This window comes from Lissotriton helveticus, chromosome 11 (genome assembly GCF_964261635.1).
Source record: "Lissotriton helveticus chromosome 11, aLisHel1.1, whole genome shotgun sequence".
Lineage (NCBI taxonomy): Eukaryota > Metazoa > Chordata > Amphibia > Caudata > Salamandridae > Lissotriton > Lissotriton helveticus.
Window position 1 is genome coordinate 2,914,613 of NC_136072.1, and position 21,029 is coordinate 2,935,641.

The window sequence follows — 21,029 nt, forward strand, 5'->3', positions numbered from 1 at the left end:
AGTTCAGCTTGTCTCATCCTAGCTTCATGCTCCCTTCTCTGAGGGGAAGTAAATCTCCTCTGTGGAGGATTCCTTCTCCCCTGAGAAGAGGCATTAGAGTGCAGAGATCTATTGGAGTCCCTAGAAAGAGATCTATCTCTCCTAACTCCAAGGTTAGGCCCACTTCGGGTTAGTACTGGGGGTCCCCCAGATCCTAGCCCAAGTAAGTCTAAGTTGGCCCTGGTTAGCCTTCTGACTACCTCAAGACCTTTGTCTACCTCATCCCCAGAGAGTTCCTCCTGACCCTCCTCCTCCTCAACTGCAGTATCAGTGTTGGGGAGGTCTGGATCCCCAGAGGTTCCCTCTAAGGCTGGCATATTCTCATGTAACTGAGAAATCTTTCTGGCATCATATGTCTCTAAGAGACCTATCAGAAAGGGAATTGTGGGGTTAGACCCCTGCTTCAGTTTCCTGGAGACACAGATCTGTCTCATCTCCTGGAAGCTGAGAGCTGCATATCTTGAAGTGACCTGTGGAGGGTCATCACTGACCAGGGGAGTCTCAGTAGAGTCTCCCTGAGTCGACATGCTTTTCTAGTGAGGTGTAAGTGGTGCACTTACCTACACTATATGTTTGCCTACTGATCCCTTGCTAGAGTTGTAGTTTAGGGTGTGCTAGGCCCTAGGAGCTACAACAGCTGGTTCAGTAGAACTCAGAGTATTCTAAGCTAAGTTATATGTACCTTTAGTACTTATGTGATCTTTCACAAGATATTCTTAGGGCATGTGTGGTAAAACAACAGCAAGCTCAAATCCCAACCGCTGCTCACCAATGTGAGAAGTTGGCCTGATATGCAGTGCTCACTATTCTAGTGATCACTATGTATCAGTCCAAACAACCCTTATTGATGATTGGTTGTAAGTCAACCTTATAGACCAGCTATCCTAGTAGTGTGGATACGAGCAGTCTAAGGCTAAGACTCTAGAGGGCGTGTTAAGCCAGCTGTTTTACCATCACATTACCCCTTGAACACCCAGTGAAAGGACACCACACAAGTGTTATGAAAATAAACAATGTATTTATTAGAATCACAACAACCCTGTACTCTTTATGAGGACAGGGTGCTAAGCACACAACAAAACTCTTACGAAAATACTTAAGTTAGCACGTTATACACAAATGCCCGAGGGGCACGAAAAACCATATATTCTAAAAGTGGAATGCGAATTACTAGCAGGTAAGTAACTGTACTAATAGGCTTTGGAATCGCTAGGACTTGACTAGGGAATCGTTAGATTACTTCTAGGAGACCTAGGGGACTCGGGTGCAGAGGGTGCACTCTCACGCGGGATGCGGGACAAAGTCTATGGAGGCTAGTAAAGGCAAAGTTAGTGTTCACGGGCGAACCCGACCTGGTAGGGAGAAAACGACAGTGGATCCTGACCCTTGGATAGTGAGGCTATGCTGGGACACCGAAGTGCCGAAGTTACCTAGCCCAGGGGCTGCAGCTGCATAGGTCTGAAAAGACGTCGGGGATCTCGTTGCCGGACCAGGAGCCTGGAAGAAGGAAGTTGCTGGCAGGCAACCAGTGAAGGAAAGTTCGATGGATCCAAGCCTGGATCAAGGAAGAAGGAAACCTGAAAGCAGAGGGGACCAAGTTCTTGAATCACTAGCCAGTGATTAAGTGGGCACCAGGATGGCACCGGGCGAAGTCACCGCAGTCAGGTGAGTGGGCGCTGCTGGGCTCTGCAGTCTCTCGGACCAGGAGGCGTTGTCGGCGACCAGGATGGAGGTGCGAGCTGTCCCACGAAGGTTCTTGCTGTCGACGTCGCTGGACCCAGGATTGGGCAACAAGTCTTGGCAAATGCAAGGCCCACGCGGTGGACCTAAAATGGCGTCTTGGGCGGACCAGGAGGGTCCAGGGTACTTCTCCGATGGAGGGAAGCAAGGGCCAGTCTGGAGCAACCAGACCAGCAGCAGTGTTGTCGTCGGGCGTCGTTCGGAAGGCCACAAGCCAGCGGGCTAGTAGCCAAACAACGCGGTGAGCAAAGCAAAAGCAGAAGGGCCCCACGCCGATCGTGGAGATGCTGGGGGGCTGCTCTTCGGTGCTGGAGCTGCTCAGGGTGGGGGCTTCTCGGACCCCAAAGCACTCACCAGGAAATTACTCGGTGGGCTTGCTGTGCAGAAGTCGTGCAGTCTTGGCGATGGCCGGTCCCTCGAGGTCTCGTCGCACCCACGGTTCTCAGCTGTGCTGTAGAGGTGGGTAGAGGTCAGAGGTGCCAGGGAAGCCGGGTCTCGTCGAGCTGGGCAGTCGGATTCCGGAGGAAGGACGTGCAGCAGACCGCAGTGTTCTTAGATGGTGCCTGCGGATGCAGGGTGACTACTCCTTAGTCACAAGGGAGAATCTTGAGGAAGAAGTCTTGAGTTCCTTTCGTGGAAAGTAGTTTCAGGATTCAAAGATGATCTAATTTGGAAGGGGGCCAGTCTCTACCTTTATCTGGGAAAAGGGGGCTGGCACGCGACTAAGTCCTGCCCTATGGGTGGGACCAGGAGGGGGGTGGTTACACCCACTTCCTTGGCGGGCTTTTCCCCAGCACAGGGTCTGGAGTGTCCCTGGAACTGGTTCCAGCCAGCCTATGCACAGTGAGCACCGGGGTGCCACGTGCAGTCACCTTCCTCTAAAGCCCTGCCTACCTACAATACACAAAACCCTGTCTGGGACGGTGCTGGCACCGCCCCTGGCAGGAAACCCTTTGTCCTTATCTCCTGCTCTGGGAGGACTCCCAGCAGCAGGAGGGCAGACTTGTGTCTCGGTGGCAGCATCCATTTTGTGGATGCTAAGGCTCTGTCTGACTTTTAACCGGGTTATAGGTTACATGCATGTCGTGTCCCTCTAGAAGGGTGGAATGCTAACCCCGTCGCCAGAATTGGCGAGGGGTTAGTATTCCAATTCGTATGACACCTTACTCGACATGTTTTGATAAAGCGATACCAGAGTTGGCATTTTAACCGCGAGGATTATAATGCACTTAAGAGTATATGGTATGCGATATCATGGAAACGGCTAAGGGATAGATCCCGAAAGCCGCAGACAGGCTCAGCTCATGCCAGAGCACCATCTCACACGATTCCAAGCACTCTGCCTTCAGGATTGTTAAGGCCTGCCATAGGAGTGACTGATAGGAGATCTGTGTGTCCATTTTAGGGTTAGATATAGGTATACTATATCTAAAGCAAAGGGTGAGTACACCACCTTGCCCCAGCTGTCGTGCAGCCAGTTGTGTCAGTTTTAGTTAGTCAATCCAGGGGTGGCATAATACATGCTTCAGCCCCTGGGAGACTTCTGGGTGCACCTCAGCCCTGGGTACAGGGACTTGGAGAGGGCCCAGTGCCAATTCAGTACCTGAGTACAATTTGGATAGAGAGAACAGCTAGGCTGTGGGTCTGATTAGCAGGCCCACAGCCAGGGAAAGTCGTAAACCAGTGCAGCAAAAAGCAAAAATCTGGGTGATCATAGGATTGCAGACCCTACTCTCCTACACATAGAGTCCGAGAAAAAACATTTTCAAAGGACATTTCTAAAGACTGCCTGAAAGACTGTCTGAAACCAGACACTGACCTGAATCCTGAACTGAAAGTTCCTCTGTTAGAGAAAACTCCGCAACAGGAGTATAAGTTAAAGCTCCGGTCTAGTAAAATAAGTCAGCCAGTTTAATTGTCTAAGTCCCTCTCGGGTGAAACGGTTAGACAGGTATCTGACATGTATGAGATAGACCCCCATAGTGAGAGAGTTAGTCAAAACTCTATCCGATGTATCGTTTTTCTAAGTTTCATATTGTTTCTAAGTTTGATGGTTACCTGCACAAGTTATGCATTACATTTATGTTTTCCAATTTCTCATGTAAATAAGTTTTCTAATGCTACAGTAGAGCACACATTTAGTGATCTGCCTCCTCACGAGTTATCCTATCGTCTTGCTATGCGAAACAATACATTTATAAGAATGTTACATTACTCACACCAGACCAGCAATGCTACTAATTGTTGGGTGTGTGGTCGACTCCCCCCTTTCCAGACACCGAAGGGAGTTCTGCCACTCTTTCCTTATCCGTTTTCACATAATGGTTCGTGTGGAGCATGGTCCATGTTAACGTCATCTTCAAATGATATGTCCCTTCTGAATAGAACATGTTTTCCAGACAAGCAAGGTCTCCCCCATAGAACAGGGTTAGATCTAGAAAATGAAGTTTATAATTTAGGTAATTATTCTTCGAATTTTATGGTCCTGAATGTTCAGTCTGATACTACGCCAGACTTACCTGCTATTTCAGTACTACCAGTCAAAGGCGAATTATGTGTCCGAAAGAATGGTTCCGTACATGTAGGACATAGTGATTGTACTACTACTGTCAAGTATGGTGACAGTGGGAAATCTATTTTTAAAGCTTCACGTCATTCTTATTTTGTTTGTGGTCAGACCGCATGTGTTCGTCTGCCCCTCGATTGGGATGGAACATGTTACAATGCCTTCCTACTGCCACCAGTTTTTCTAGCCCCATCTGATTATCACAGAAACACACATCTAGTACACGTCAGACATAGAAGGGAGATTGAGTCCCCAATTGTCGATCAAACTGAAACTGCTCTAGAACAGTATACAGATTTCAATAGAGGTTTCTTTTTCTTTATAGGTCCTGTCCAGAATAGTAAGTCAATCCGTAGATTAACCAGAACCCTTGAATCAGTAGTGAATGAGACTGCCTCTGCTCTAAGTAACTTAACTGAAGAGCAATCTGCTATGAGATTTGTCGTGCTCCAAAATCGTCTTGTTCTTGACGTCATACTGGCCGATAGAGGAGGAGCATGTAGAGTCATCGGATCTAGTTGTTGCATTTTCATTCCTAATAACGCGCCGTCTGTTTATTCAGCTATAACCAGACTTCATAAAATTGCCCATCAGTTACACCAGAATCCAGGCACCTGGACATGGTCCGGTTGGTTCTGGAATATCATATCTGCCTGGGGATGGAAAGTATTGTCATTTCTAGGTATTGCAGTAATGATCATATTCAGTTGTTGCCTCTGTATACAATGTGGCCCTGCGATTTGCGGCATGTGCGCTACCTCTTGTATTCCTAGTCCTAAATCCCGTTCCAAGACAATTCAAGACGAGCAAATGATGCTATATGAAATGATAGATGGTATCATGAATATTGATGTTTCCTGATGGAAACGTAGGGCACAAGGAGGGAATGTGGAAAAGTAAATTTTGCCATGTTATATGTGCCTACGTATTCCCCATGTTATGTCATATGTGCATGATCGATATGCATGTATCCCCCCCTTATGATCGATTAAAGACGCAATTACAGTTGTGTCCATCTCTAGTATGCCAGTTTCCAGTTTTCGTGAATACAACGAATATCAGGCTTATGTAAAGCTACGTTGCCACGTTTCACAGTGTGCACGTTAATCCATTGAAAAATCCCCGTTTCTAGGCCTCAAAAGGGCCCGGACTCAGATTCAGCTCCTGTTTTCTGAACCCTCTCCGAGGAGCGATACAGCCCCCACCTGTATCCCTGACCCTTAGCTTACTTTCATGCCTCGCAGTGCCCGGCTCGGCCTGGCTCTGCCTCCCAATCTGCCAAGAGTATGTTATGTCTCTAGTTATCAGTCCAGCCCTCCTTCTCTGTATTCCTTAGCTACTGAATCGCATCAATAAGTTCCGTCATGGTCTAGCCTTTATGTCTCCATATAAGAGAAATACTGTATTAATATTCATAGGATATTCCTCGCACACGCAATACATGTAGAATAATGCATGCACCAGTCTTAGTGTCTGTTAGCCTTTACCCTGATAACTTTTGGATTCTATCAACATGTACTCTAAACACCAGATACTAGATATGCCTGGGTACATGTCGCTCTGACACTCCAGACTTTAGTCTCCTCTTCTAGCGCAGATGTCGTAGCCCCCAGTTCTTCCTAGTAACACGTCATTGTCAGTTTGCGCGCACCACTAGGTTAGAGGTCCCAGCTGCTTAGGTAGCCCCCTCCATGTTTCCGCCCCGTTTATGACATATTCTGTTACGTTTACATCACATGTCTATGTATACGCCCTGTACACGCCTTCTTGTTGCATCAGTTTTGCCCTTATCTTTCGCGACTGCTACAAACTCCGCCTACTGCTACGCCTACTGTATTGAATGCAATGTATTTTGTTTAACTATATATACTAATGTACTGTTATTAAAAGTTATCCCTTATCCCTTATGCTCCCAGATCCTGCCCCCGGCAGCTGCCGGGCCCTGTCATCCTATTCCCGTACAGGCTGTCCTGTTCCTGTCCTTTATGCTTGATTAAAGCCTGTCAACTTCAGCTACCTCGTATCTTGACTCTTATTTATTGAGCTACCTGTTTATCGATTATAGTCAAAAATAGATCCGGTAATAATTTATTTATTTAACTGAAGAGCAAGACTTAGCTACTGAATAGCATCGATAAGTTCCGTCATGGTCTAGCCTTTATGTCTCCATATAAGAGAAATACTGTATTAATATTCATAGGATATTCCTCGCACACGCACTACATGTAGAATAATGCATGCACCAGTCTTAGTGTCTGTTAGCCTTTACTCCAGACTTTAGTAGCAGGCGGCACGTGCGTGCACGTGCATGCCTGTGGGGGGGGGGGGGTGGGAACGGGAGCAGACACCAGATACTGTATCTCCCGGCTGGGAGGCCGCACGTGCATGCACGTGCAGGCGTGTGGGGGGTGTGGGAACGGGGAGCAGACACCAGATACTACATCACCTGGCTGGGAGGCCGCACGTGCGTGCACGTGCATGCCTGTGGGGGGGGTTGGGAACAGGAGCAGACACCAGATACTGTATCTCCCGGCTGGGAGGCCGCACGTGCGTGCACGTGCAGGCGTGTGGGGGGTGTGGGAACGGGAGCAGACATCAGATACTGTATCTCCAGGCTGGGAGGCCGCACGTGCGTGCACGTGCATGCGTGTGGGGGTGTGGGAACGGGAGCAGACACCAGATACTGTGTCTCCCGGCTGGGAGGCCGCATGTGCGTGCACGTGCATGCGTGTGGGGGTGTGGGAACGGGAGCAGACACCAGATACTGCATCTCCTGGCTGGGAGGCCGCGCGTGCGTGCACGTGCATGCGTGTGGGGGTGTGGGAACGGGAGCAGACACCAGATACTGCATCTCCCTGCTGGGAGGCCGCACGTGCGTGCACGTGCATGCGTGTGGGGGTGTGGGAACGGGAGCAGACACCAGATACTGTATCTCCAGGCTGGGAGGCCGCACGTGCGTGCACGTGCATGCGTGTGGGGGTGTGGGAACGGGAGCAGACACCAGATACTGTATCTCCCGGCTGGGAGGCCGCACGTGCGTGCACGTGCATGCGTGTGGGGGGGGTGGGAACGGGAGCAGACACCAGATACTGTATCTCCCGGCTGGGAGGCCGCACGTGCGTGCACGTGCATGCGTGTGGGGGTGTGGGAACGGGAGCAGACACCAGATACTGCATCTCCCGGCTGGGAGGCCGCACGTGCGTGCACGTGCATGCGTGTGGGGGTGTGGGAACGGGAGCAGACACCAGATACTGTATCTCCAGGCTGGGAGGCCGCACGTGCGTGCACGTGCATGCGTGTGGGGGTGTGGGAACGGGAGCAGACACCAGATACTGTATCTCCAGGCTGGGAGGCCGCACGTGCGTGCACGTGCATGCGTGTGGGGGGGGTGGGAACGGGAGCAGACACCAGATACTGTATCTCCCGGCTGGCAGGCGGCACGTGCGTGCACGTGCATGCCTGTGGGGGGTGGGAATGGGAGAAGACACCAGATATTGTAGCTGTTAGCGACAGCTTGCTGATAGGTTGGTAAAAATATCGCTGCTTTAGCGGCAAAAAGTGCTGCTAAAGCGACGATATGCCCATTGATAATTTGCCCCTTCGTGACGAACACAAATATCGCGTTTTTAGGTTTCGCTGGGGGACGGAGCCGTTAGGCTCCTCCTCCAGAGAAATCTATTGAGTACAGTAAGCACTCTGGAACACGCCCCCCCGTCCCATTGGCTAGCTCCATAAATGGAGCCTAGCCATTGGACGAGGGGCCTGTCCATCAATGCCGGACCAGACACGGGGGCGTTCCCGAGATTCTTTGGCTTTTGCCGACGTCACGCGACGCCGGGAACGCCCCCAGAGTCTGTTCCGGCATTGCCGGCACCTCCCTTGCTGCTCGGGACGGGTCTCCTTATTTGTTCCTAGCTGCCCCTCTCCCGCCTCCCTCGTCCTCTCCCGCCCCCCTCCCGCCGTTCGTGTACTCTCCCGCCTCCCTCGTCCTCTCCCGCCCCCCTCCCGCCGTTCGTGTACTCTCCCGCCCCTCCCGGGTTCAACCACGGCATTAGGAACATCTCCGCCCCCTCCCGTGTTGCTGAGTGTCTTTTTCCTCCGTATACGGGGCCGCGGATGAAACCGTGGAGACTGCCGGCAGGCGGAGGCACCGAGGCCCGAGATGGAGGGCTCGAAAAGTGCCTGGCAGCCATTGGAGTGGAGGAGCACCGCTGCGGGGCGTCGGCCGTTGCTCTGAGACCAGACGTCCTGCGAATCCTGAGACAGCGCTGCTGGGAGGCACGAGAGGCAGGGCAGCTGGGCGTGATAGCTGAGCGGTGTCATGTGGACGAGGAGCGCGGCAATTTCTGCACGAATCCTATAATCTTCTCTCTGAATATTTATGCTCTGTGGCAGCCTCTAAGCTGTCCTTTGCATCTTTATGTTAGGCCCCCCCCTCTTTCCCCCCACACACACACATCATCCTGGCTTCGCCTCCATGCTTTCAAACGGGGCCAACGTGTCGAAAGCGAAATAAATGTTTGTTTGTGAATGTTTATCAAAGATTAGCATAAATTTGTCCTCATTTGACCACGACCACTCTTCTCTCGCGCCGAGTGAGTATTTTTTGTGCGTGGAGTGGTTACTTTCAAGTACTCATCGTGAAGATCACGGAAAAGCGACTGCTGCCAAAACATGGGGGTGGAAGCGACTGTGAGTAGTGTTTTTACGCCGAGCATCACTGGGAGGATATCATATGCGATTTAAAAAGGGCCATGGCTATGTATGTCTGCATAAAGACGAGCACACCTGTAAAATATGGATTATGTTGTAGCAGTTGTGCATTGATTTATAGCTTGCCCTTCACATGCATTTTCCATTTTTTTTGGCATTACTGACCAGTAGGTTTATTAATTTTGAACTCGCCTTTGAAAAATAATTTTGCATTTGGCAAGATAACTTGTAGCTCTTCTGTAATATAACTTATTAAAATGAACTAATCAGTGTTGAGGTCCGTGTTTAATCACCAGGTCAAGTCTTCACATTTAACCCGGGTTAAATCAGCCTTTCATCCTTCACGAGTCTCAACAACGAATCCTATTGATTAACAGCTATATCTGCCATGCACAGCGCTGTGCAAACTCTATCAAAGTAAATGTAATTACAGAGAGCATCTATGAGGAGCTCAGGGGCATCATATCCGGTCTCTACAACAATCTTTGGCTTGTGTGTTCCACGAGCTCCTGTGCATTGAGTTACTTGAGAAACGTGTGCGTTACACACTGCAGGCATCTGCAAGGCGCTTTGTGTGCACTGCGACCCTTGGATGTTTTTCTGACGTGCACAGTCAACATCATTGTAGCCACTGCTTAAGTCTGGTGCCCACTTATTACAAGTGGATACATATAGTCATATTCCCGTCATGCACCTGACCATGGTCAGTTACACATTTTAGTCAGCCTTGTACCCTTTCCATTAAAAGCTAGGCGAGTTGACTCATATTTCAGCGTGCCAGTGAATGTTTCAAAGACTCTTGGAATCCAGCAGACATTATTTGCATATGCATTTTTTGTGGTAATGATATATTAAACTGGCCTCTATTTTGGTGGTAGATGTAGGTGGCAAACACATTGCAGGGGCGTGTCCTTTCTGTGTACGGGGTTGGCAGTTTCCTTGGGCTGCACGCCATCAGTAATGCTGCTTCCCTACCATATCACATCTGCTCGGCCGCCTCCCAGGACGAGACATGCAGAGCCGTGCATTCAGCAAAGCCCCATTAGCCCCTGTTTTCTGCACATCTTGTAAAAGGAGCCAGACCTCGGGGGGCTTGGAGGCCTATTCGTCTGAAATGCCCAAGTCAGATGTGAAGGACGGGTTTCAGGAATCCCTTGGCCTTGGGGCACACATTTTTTTGAAAAGGAGGCTTCTTAATTAATATTAAAAAATGCAGGGATTTGGTGTTGCTGAAGAAAGAGTTTTTTAAATCACAGATATAGAACATTTGCCCATCTGTGCATGTTTCCCATGCCTCTTAATATCGTAAATCCAATTATTACATATGAAAGTAATTGTTTCTATCTCGTTGTTTAAAAAAAAAAAAAAAAATCTATCTATCCGTACTTCCACTCTTAATTGTAAATGGCCAGGATGTTTGATCAATTTACTGTACTAAAAAAGGTACTGCAGCTATCTAAGCATGCATGCTTGGCTTCAGTGACATTGTTTTGCGGCTTTTTGCGGCGATGTCGGCATAATTGTTGGCAGGTATAAAGCCTCTAAATTAATGTTAGCTTTACGACTAATGCATGTGCCCAGTAGCAGCAACCAACACGGTGCTGAATCTCAACATCGTACTTCTGTCGCTACCAGTTTTGTAAAAAATGAATCATTTTAACTCTGCATTCTGTGAAAGGTGGTTTCTACTAGGATAAGTTTTGGTACTGTCACATGACTGATAAAGCCAATGTTTTACATTTGCCAGTAATTACGCTTAGCATATTGACTTGTAGATTGCAGTACCCTAGTGTATACAAATCCCAGATGAAAATTCCCCAGTTTGTTTACGAACTTTGCCACACAACAGTAATCTATCTATTAGAAACAAAACACTTTGCCACTCTTATTTTCTCCACTCTGATTTTTAGGTCGAGCCTAGACAGCTTGCAAGCGGCGTGTAGCTCTAGGTGTATGTGTGTCTCTAGGTGTGTGTGTGTGGAGCTCTGTGTGTGTGGATCTGAGTGTGTGTGGCTCAGGATGTGTGTGTGTGCGTGTGGCTCTGTGTGTGTATGTCTTTGTGTGGCTCTGGGTGTGTGTATGTGGCTCTAGGTGTGTATGTGTGTGTGGCTCTGTATGTGTGTGTATATGTGTGTGTAACTCTGGGTGTATGTATAACTCTATGTGTGTGACTCTGGGTATGTATGTGTAGCTCTGTGTGTGCATCTGGGTGTGTTTGTAATCAGTGTGTATGTGTGTGGCTCTGGCTATATATGTGTAGCTCAAAGTGTGTATGTGTGTGTGGCTCTGGGGTGGTGTGTGGCTCTGGGGTGGTGTGTGTGTGGCTCTGGGGTGGTGTGTGTGTAGCTCTGGGAGGAGTGTGTGGCTTTGGGGGGGTGTGGCTCTAAGTGTGCATGTGTGACTAGGGAGTGCAGAGTGACTAGGGAGTGACTAAGGAGTGACTAAGGAGTGCTAGGAAATGACTAGAGAGTGCTAGGGAGTGCACAATGCTAAGAGGCGCGGAGGGACTAGGGAAGCTAGGGAGTGCACAATGCTAAGAGGTGCGGAGGGACTAGGGAAGCTAGGGAGTGCACAATGCTAAGAGGTGCGGAGGGACTAGGGAAGCTAGGAAGTGCACAGTGCTAGGGAGTGCTATGGAGTTCTAGAGACTCCAGAGATTAAGCTAATAACAATGTAAGTGACAATGCCATTTATTTATCTGTTTTCAAAACCAACACATAAATAAAAATGTTGTCATTAACAATGCCAATAGCTCAAACTTTTCCAAAGGCGAAACCATTGCATTGAAAATGCTTGTTTCACCTTTGCTGCGTCGCCCGAGTAGATCCGCTCATATTTAAAGTGTCTCGGGGACGGAACAGGGAAAACCTCGGATATTTGCACTTTCTTGGCACCGAGAAGCCTCGTCCCCCCCTCATCCACCAGGGGGCGGTCGAGAGCTGTGCTGGGAGCTGCTGCAGGGGGGGGGCAGGGGGGGGGGCAGGGCGGGACAGTGTGTGTGCGTGTGTGTGAGGGGGGGGTGCAGAGAGAGGTGGGGGTCTTCCCTTATTAAAAGCCCCCAGGCCCCCTTAACACCTCTGCTTCTCTTCTTTATTTCTCCCAGTTTTTACAGCGCGAACTTGGCCCACGGGCTTCAGAGCGCTTTAATCGGGAACCAGTGACAGACACGAGCCAAGGTGCATCGTTTATAGGCGCGGGAACTTAAGTGATGTGCCCAGGATCACAGGGTGCTGAGAAGAGGCCAGAACTCGGAGACAGCGCTGGCCCTGTGGCCAGGTATCCGCCCCCTACCCTCGGGCAGTTTAAAGCTCCTTTCACCCCTCGTGCGCCTTGAAAGGCCTTGGTTACTGTCTGAACAGGTAGCGATGTTAAAAAGCATTTTCCACATCTGGAAAAGAACAAAATAAATAATCTACGCAATAGTTGCACGAGAGGTGATGCATGAAGACACCTGGTGAGAGGAAAGAAAAAGAGACGAGGGAGACGCAAAGGAGGGAGGAGGAGGAGTGGAAAGAGAGGGGAGTTGGAAAGAATAGGGAGTTAAAAAGAGTGGGCAAGAGAGGAAGATAAGAGAGACATAGACAGCGAGAGGTGAGAGAAAGAGAGGAGGGAGGAATAGAAAGAGGGGGTGAGAAAAGAGGAGAAAGTGTGGCTCAATGGTTAGAGCGGCAGACCCTGATGCAGAGGTCTGGCCCGGGACCAGGGTTCAATTCCCCGCCTCGGCGGGTCTTGGGCTCGATTTCCACGGACCTGATAATTCTCGCCTCGGTGCCTATTCCAATCATGGGTCCCACTCTGCAACTCTGGGCAATAGCTTGCTTAATCTCCACAACGGCCCCCACAACGCTAAGGATGCCTGGCCTCCACCTTGGGGGTGCCCAGAAGTGGACACATCAGAGGGAAAGCCAGGAGGGGTTCCACAGCGGTATGCGTTACAAGCGCCTTGAGACCCTTGCGGGTGAGTAGTGCGCTATACAAGCATCAATTTACATTTACATTTTTACTGAAACAGAGCGGGGAGGAGGAAGGATATGGAAGAGAACCCACCAGTGCTTAATTTGTCGAATAATATGTGCCAGGGCCCTGACCAAGAGGCCACTGCAGCTTGCACCACCCCTCACCGCCGTCATCGCTGCCAAAACAACGACTAACCATCTCTCTCGCCTTCAAGTGCGACAGTTCAGATGATGCCAGGTCCCCAATGATAAAGGAATGGCCGGGGAGGCTGGTATTAGTCATTTTTAATGTATATAGTATTCATAAACAACCGCTGTTCTGCTCATCTGTAAAGTAGATGAACAGCGCCACCATGTGGCAGACTGTTCTAAGTGCAGTGTTTACTAACCAATTAAGTGCTGGTGCCGAGCACCAGAAACCACCGGCTCAAATTAAGCTCTGGACCCCACACATGGTCAGGATTATGGTAAATGTTCCTCTGTTAGGGCGTTAAGAAGTGCGCTGAAGTGTTATGGGTTGTACCTATAACTCTTAATTAAGGGCTCGGTGGCTCTCTCGGAGGGCGTGCAGAGCGAGCGTACAAGTAATCCATTCTCCCCCGATTACTTGATAACTAATATGGAAGCTGAATGTGATTAGAAGAGAAATTGTGACGCGCCATGTTTCTAATGGTCACCGTGTGTCCCTGGTGCAGCAATGACACGGTCGATCTTTCCTGCACGGAGCCGTCACTCTTCGCACACAGGCCACCCTCCAATCAGTGCTCTTTAAATAACCCTGGGTGTAGTTCGCGTAATAGCGCTATGCATAGCTACGCGAAGTGCACTTAGCAAGCAATGCGAACTGCATAGTGCACTGCGCAAAATGCTGTTCGCACTGATTGCACACTGCCGGATGCTTGTCCGCACTGTCCAATCATTGCAAACCGCATCTTGCACAGTGCGAGCTGTAGTTTTCTGATGCTCGAGTAGATGTGTACTCGAGCAGCAGCTTTCTCAATGCGGACTGGTAGTTACTTATCGCGAGCTGCAAACGCGACCACTCGCAATGAGAAACCTGACCTCCCAGCGTTGACAATCTCGCCGGGAGGTTTATTTTCCCAGCTCGTGATTGGCAACTTGATGTTGCTGATCGCAAATGAGGAAAAAGTCTCGCCGGGATGTTATTTTGCTTGTTCGCAGTTGCCAACTTGCCGTTGAGGGCCGCGAGCAAGCAAAAAATGCCCGCTATGCGTTTTTGCACTGTGCTACATGCAATTTGCGTAGCGCGTAGTTACGCAAACTACGTGAGCGTAGCGTAGTCCTACGCCCAGGGTAATCTTTAAACCAAGAGTCATTTAGATTCCTTTTCTCTCCTCTTTCTCTCCTCTTCTAAGACCCCCCCCATGAAGCCCGAGTCTCCGCACAGACTGTAAACAATAAAGTCCCCTTTATCATGTGCAGTTGTGGTGATTACAGAAAGTCCTTTTCTCCCTGGATGTCTCCTCTTTGAATCTCAGGAGCAGCAGCATCGTCCTGGTGTCACCTCCAGGGCTTTAAGCGGAAGCTTTTTCAATATTATATACTTAGTTGCTGCTTATTTCTCTTATTCAACTAACAACCACTGACAAAGCCAATAGTCCTGACTTATAGGTGTGATGTGACTGGTGTCATATATCTGGACGCAACGACAGGAACAGCCAAATACAAGGAGGGCGGGCACTGCGCAAACGTGTTGTTAAGCCGCCCCTTGTACATTGCCCACGCCCCTTCGAGAGACCCCCCTCCCCCTTTTTTTTAATCCCGCTTAAAGCCCTGACAAATCATATATCAAATGGCATGCGACCCCCCCCCCCCCCCCTCCCTCCCTCGCACCGCAGGGGCCTCGCCCCAGGGCTCGTGCAATCCTGAGTGCTCTGCACAGTTTCTGCCACCCTGGGCTACGGTGGCATAAGGTACCCGGAGCTCAGTGCTGCGGGGGGCATCGCCGGGCGCCCCCCCCAAAGGGCCCCCCAGGGACCCGCCGGTGGTACCCGGAGCTCAGTGCTGCAGGGGGCATCGCCGGCGACCCCCCCCCCCCCCCCCAAAGGGCCCCCCAGGGACCCGCCGGTGGTACCCGGAGCTCAGGGCTGCAGAGGGGGCGACGCCCCGGGGGCAGGGGCATTAGAACTGGATAAGAAGCGCCGGTGAGAGCCGCAGACTCAGCTCCGGGGCCTGAAATGTGGATTTTAAACATTGACATTTGCTGTTGAAGAAGAAAACAATTGTAGCGCCGCGGGAGTGCAGTGGGAGTGCAGTGGGAGTGCAGTGGGAGTGCAGTGGCCAGAATTGTATTCAAAAGAAAAGCAAATAAATTGACGCGAAGACAGAAGATAAAAGTACAAAACATGTAACTTTATTAAACAAACAACCCTTCTCAGAAGGAAGATTTCTTGATAGTGTCTTTGGCGTCACATCGAAAAGATAAAACTCTGGTTTATAAAAACATTTCATAAAACTGAATGTTCTCAGGATAAAAGGCAGAGTCCGAAGAAGCTCTTCGAAAACAAGCGCTTTGGGGGTCCCTGCGCCGTCTCCACAGGAGGGGGCGCCCCCGGGGGCTCACCTGGACCCCGGGCACAGGGACCGGGGTGCCCCCACCTCAGTGTACCCTCCTTGAGACCCGGGGTGCCCCCAGCAGGGCCTCCGTACTCCCAGTGCACGTGCACCCCACGTGCAGTCACTCATAGAGTGGCCTCCGTGGCCCCCGTGCCCTCGCCAGGGCCTCCGCACAGTGCCAGCAGTCACAGGGGGCTCAGACCCCCCCCGACCCCCTCCGTTCACAGTCCCCCGAGGGCCTGGCACCAGTCCACCCTCGCTGCTCCATCCCTCAGCACGGGCAGAGCCGTGGGGGCCCCCGCCAGGGCGTCTGTGCCATCCTTGGGCCCAGCCATGGACTCCCTGAAGCCTCCTGGCCGCAGCTGGTGTCACCCCCTCGCCCTCCTCACCAGGGCCTCCACACAGAGTCAGCGGTCAGAGTGGGGGCCCCCGGAGACACCGAGGCGGGCACCCCCGTGCCAGGGTAGGCTGGCACCGCGGGGCCCCCGTGCGCAAAGGCCGCGCTGGGGATGAGGAAGGCGAAGTGTCCGTCCGAGGCTGGCACGATCTGGAAGCCCCCGAAGAGCTGGGCAGAGTCCAGGGCCGGGGGGCCCGGCTTGCAGGGGGCCCCCGCGGGAGGGGCCTGTCCGAAGGGCCCCTGCGGGCTCAGAGCGTTGATCTGGGTCATGCACCCCGCCAGGTGGCCCTGGAGCCGGGTGCGCGCGTCCGGGGTCACCCCCTCGCAGGTGGACAGGAAGCGGGTCACCTCGTTCGTGCACTCGCTGAAGCCGGCGCGGTACCTGCCGAGGACGGAGGGGTCGGAGGTCAGGGCGGCTGTGGAGAGAAGGAGCAAGGGTTAGACATGGCAGCATAGCGCCTCGAAGCATTGAACCCCCGCCCGGGACAAGAGGAGCAAGGGTTACACATAGCATAGCGCCTCGAAGCATTGAACCCCCGCCCGGGAGAAAAGGAGCAAAGGTTAGACATGGCAGCATAGCGCCTCGAACCATTGAACCCCCGCCCGGGACAAGAGGAGCAAGGGTTAAACATAGCATAGCGCCTGGAAACATTGACCCAACCCGCCCGGGAGAAGAGGAGCAAGGGTTAAACATGGCAGCATAGCGCCTCGAAGCATTGAACCCTCGCCTGGGAGAAAAGAAGCAAGGGTTACACATAGCATAGCGCCTCGAGGCATTGAACCCCCGCCCGGGAGAAGAAAAGCAAGGGTTAGACATAGCATAGCGCCTGGAAACCCTCCGCCCGGGAGAGAAGGAGCTAGGGTTAGACATAGGAACATAGCGCCTCGAAGCATTGAACCCTCGCCTGGGAGAAAAGAAGCAAGGGTTACACATAGCATAGCGCCTCGAGGCATTGAAGCCCCGCCCGGGAGAAGAGAAGCAAGGGTTAGACATAGCATAGCGCCTGGAAACCCCCCGCCCGGGAGAGAAGGAGCTAGGGTTAGACATAGGAACATAGCGCCTGGAAGCATTGAACCCACCCGCGCGGGAGAGAAGGAGCAAAGGTTAGACAGAGCATAGCGCCTCGGGGCATTGAACCCACCGCCCGGGAGCGCGCATGGCAGTGCCCACAGCCCCGGGAGCGCGCATGGCAGTGCCCACAGCCCCGTAGTAAGCATGGGAGACCGTGGCCTGGGTGCGCGAGGACTAAGAGGGCGGGGGAAGCGCTAGAACCTGAGAAAGGCTCCGTCTCCAAGCGCTAGACGCGAGAGGCACTACATGGAAAGCCATCACTAGGGGTGTCACGGGGCTTGAATCCAGGAACCAAACAAGCCAGCCAAGAAAACGGGGGGGGGGGGGGGATACACGACTAAAGGAAAACAGATAACATTTTAACCGCCACCACTCATGTAAGATAGCGCCCCGCGCGTGGAGGCGGTTCCAGCGCCTCGAGGCATCGATGTCTGGCCCGGATCCGAGGCTTCCAGATAAGGCCCGTGAGTCACCCCCCCCCCCCCCCCCCCCCCCCCCTCCGCTCTAATGACTCCCAGACCGTGGGAACGCGCCGCGGCAGCGCCTGGAAGCCATCCAGCGCCTCACTCACCCGTCAGGTGCGCCCGCTGCAGCCCCCGGAGGTGCTTCACCGTCATCTCCAGGATGTCGGCCTTCTCCAGCTTGGAGTGCCGGGAGCTCTGGGGGGAGGAAGAGGAGGAGGAGAGGGGGTGAGACAGGGGTGCGACCCGGCAACAAGCAGCAACAAGCAGGCAGCGCTGACCGCCGCAGACACACAACCAGACACCACAAACAACAGAACCAGACACCACAAACAACAAGACACTAGAAACACCAGCAAACACCACCAGCAAACTCAACACCAGCAAACTCAACACCAGCAAACTCAACACCAGCAAACTCAACACCAGCAAACACCTCACCAGCAAACACCTCACCAGCAAACTCAACACCAGCAAACACCTCACCAGCAAACACCTCACCAGCAAACACCTCACCAGCAAACTCAACACAACACCACAAACACCACCACCACCACAAACCACCAAACTCAACAGCAGCAAACTCAAAACAACACCCACACACCACCAAGCAAAACCAGACACCAGCAAACACAACCAGACACCACCAGTCACAACACACCAGCAAGCACAACACAACACAACACAAGCAAGCACAACACCACTAATCACAACCTGACACCACAAACACAGACACCAGCAAATTCACCCAGACACCGCAAACCACTAACAAACACCACACACCACCAGCAAAGTGAACCAGACACCACCACACCAGCAAACACAACACTAGCAGAGACCCCCTCTCCCTCGACACCCTGCCCCACACGAGCCCCAGCATGCAGACCCCGCCCCCTCCCCCCAGGGGGGCACTTACATCCTTCTTGAGCGCGTCCAGGATGAGGGTCTTGAGCTGCCCCAGGCTCTCGTTGATGCGCGCGCGCCGCCGCTTCTCCATGATCGGCTTCGAGGACTGAAAGAAGGAGGGGAGGGGCGTCAGCACGGGAGGGGTGCAGGGGATCCCCCCTCAGACCCTGGGTACCCCCCAACACACCTCCAACCAGACCCTGGGTACCCCCCCACCTCCAACCAGATCATGGGTAACCCCCCCTCAGACCCTGGGTACCCCCAACACACCTCCGACCCAGGGTAAACACACCTCAGACCCAGGTGAACCCCCCCGACCCAGGGTGACCCCCCTCAGACCCTGGGTACCCCCAACACACCTCCAACCAGACTCCTGGTAACCCCCCCCCCTACACGACCCAGGGTAACCCCCTCAGACCCTGGGTACCCCCTCAGACCCCTGGTAACCCCCCTCAGACCCTGGGTACCCCCTCAGACCCCTGGTAACCCCCTCAGACCCTGGGTACCCCCTCAGACCCCTGGTAACCCCCCTCAGACCCTGGGTACCCCCTCAGACCCCTGGTAACCCCCCTCAGACCCTGGGTACCCCCAACCTCCGACCAGAGCACACCCTGAGTAAACCTCACCCCCACCCTGCCAACCAGACCCCATGTAAGCCCCCCTCACACCTCCAACCAGACTCCTGGTAACCCCCCCCCCCCCCACACGACCCAGGGTAACCCCCCTCAGACCCTGGGTACCCCCCCACACACCTCCAACCCAGGGTAACCCCCCCTCAGACCCTGGGTACCCCCAACCTCCGACCAGAGCACACCCTGAGTAAACCTCACCCCCACCCTGCCAACCAGACCCCATGTAAGCCCCCCTCACACCTCCAACCAGACTCCTGGTAACCCCCCCCCCCCCCCACACGACCCAGGGTAACCCCCCTCAGACCCTGGGTACCCCCCCACACACCTCCAACCCAGGGTAACCCCCCCTCAGACCCTGGGTACCCCCAACCTCCGACCAGAGCACACCCTGAGTAAACCTCACCCCCACCCTGCCAACCAGACCCCATGTAAGCCCCCCTCACACCTCCAACCAGACTCCTGGTAACCCCCCCCCCCCCCCACACGACCCAGGGTAACCCCCCTCAGACCCTGGGTACCCCCAACCTCCGACCAGAGCACACCCTGAGTAAACCTCACCCCCACCCTGCCAACCAGACCCCATGTAAGCCCCCCTCACACCTTCGACCAGACCCCATGTTCAGCAACATTAACAAAGTTGGGCCACAATCGTAAATAACTTCTGCGAGGAGCCCCCCCCCTCCTCCCCCCATAGATGGTGCAGGAGAGCTCTGGAGCCCCCCGACCGGTGACCCCCTCATAGAAGACTTAGACCCCCCAGTGGCCCCGGCGCACTCACCCTGCGGTGCTCCGAGGTCCGCGGCTTGTCCGGGCTGCAGCGCCCCGGGGGGGCGGGGGAGGGGCCGCTCTTCTCCATCAGATCCGCGGGCATCCTGGGGGGTCGGGGGGGGTCCCAGGGGTCCCGCAGGGGGTGCTTCCGATGAGACGAGTCCGAGGGGGGCAGTCCCAGCAGAGAGGCCCCGGAGTGAAGGGGCAGCAGGGTCGGGGCAGCCCCCTCGGCGGGCGGGGGGGTCCGCGGGGCGGTGCCCACTGGTGTCCGTGCAGTGCGTGTCCGGCCCTCAATGCACGCACTGCAGGGGCCTAGTGCGGTCCGTGCACAGCGGTGCCCCGTGGAGCAGCTGTTCTGTGCGCGCAGTGTCCGGCCCGCGCGGTCAGTGAGTGCAGCGGGTGCAGTGAGTGTGCAGTCCTCAGTGCAGCGCTGCTCTGTGCGCCCTGTGCAGCCTCCGGCTCTTGCACACTGTGCAGTGGGTGCAGTGTCCGGCTCCGTGCAGAGCGTGTCCAGTCCTCAATGCACACAGTGAGTGCAGCAAGTGCTCTGTGCAGCGCCCTGTGCAGTGCCCGGCTCCCGCACACGGTGCAGTGGGTACAATTGGTGCAGTGGGTGGGCAGGTGATGCTCAGTGCGCCCTGTGCAGCCTCCGGCTCTTGCACACGGTGCAGTGATGTGCAGTGTCCGCGTCTGTCCCTCGGCCTCCGCGGGCTCCTTATATAGCCGCCCTGCAGGCCCCACGCGCCTCTGGCCCCGCCCCCAGAGCCTGGCCCCGCCCCCTGGCCCCGCGGCGGCCCCGCCCCCCGCACGCGCGCGGCTCGTGTGAACCTCGCCCGCGCCTCGTTCCCACACTCACCTGAGGCCAATGGGCGCCCGGGGCGGGGCACGCGACCCCCGGCTGCGGCGGCGGCTCGCGCGCGTGCGGGCGGACGACTCCCATTGGCCCCGGGCCCGGCGCGAGGGCGGCCTGCGGCCAGGAGCGCGCGCCGGGGCTCAGAGCGCGCGCAGCACTGTGCAAGCACCGTCTGGTTTATACACTGCACCCTACCACCGTGCACTGCATAACCACCAGCACTCACTGCACCCTACCACCGTGCACTGCATAACCACCAGCACTCCCTGCACCCTACCACCGTGCACTGCATAACCACCAGCACTCCCTGCACCCTTACACCGTGCACTGCATAACCACCAGCACTCCC

General features: G+C 53.9%; 1 protein-coding gene across 1 annotated transcript; it reads right to left on the reverse strand.

The window, feature by feature from the left end:
- Nucleotides 1–15,309: 15,309 nt before the first annotated feature.
- On the reverse strand, nt 15,310–20,519 carry HES1 (hes family bHLH transcription factor 1). Its single transcript, XM_078668120.1, has 4 exons — nt 19,838–20,519; nt 18,438–18,533; nt 17,632–17,719; nt 15,310–16,404 (listed from the first exon to the last, which is right to left on the reverse strand). Exons 1-4 carry the CDS (start codon nt 19,928–19,930, stop codon nt 15,977–15,979), a joined length of 705 nt encoding a protein of 234 aa, XP_078524246.1. The 5' UTR covers nt 19,931–20,519; the 3' UTR covers nt 15,310–15,976.
- Between the last annotated feature and the right edge of the window lie 510 nt (nt 20,520–21,029).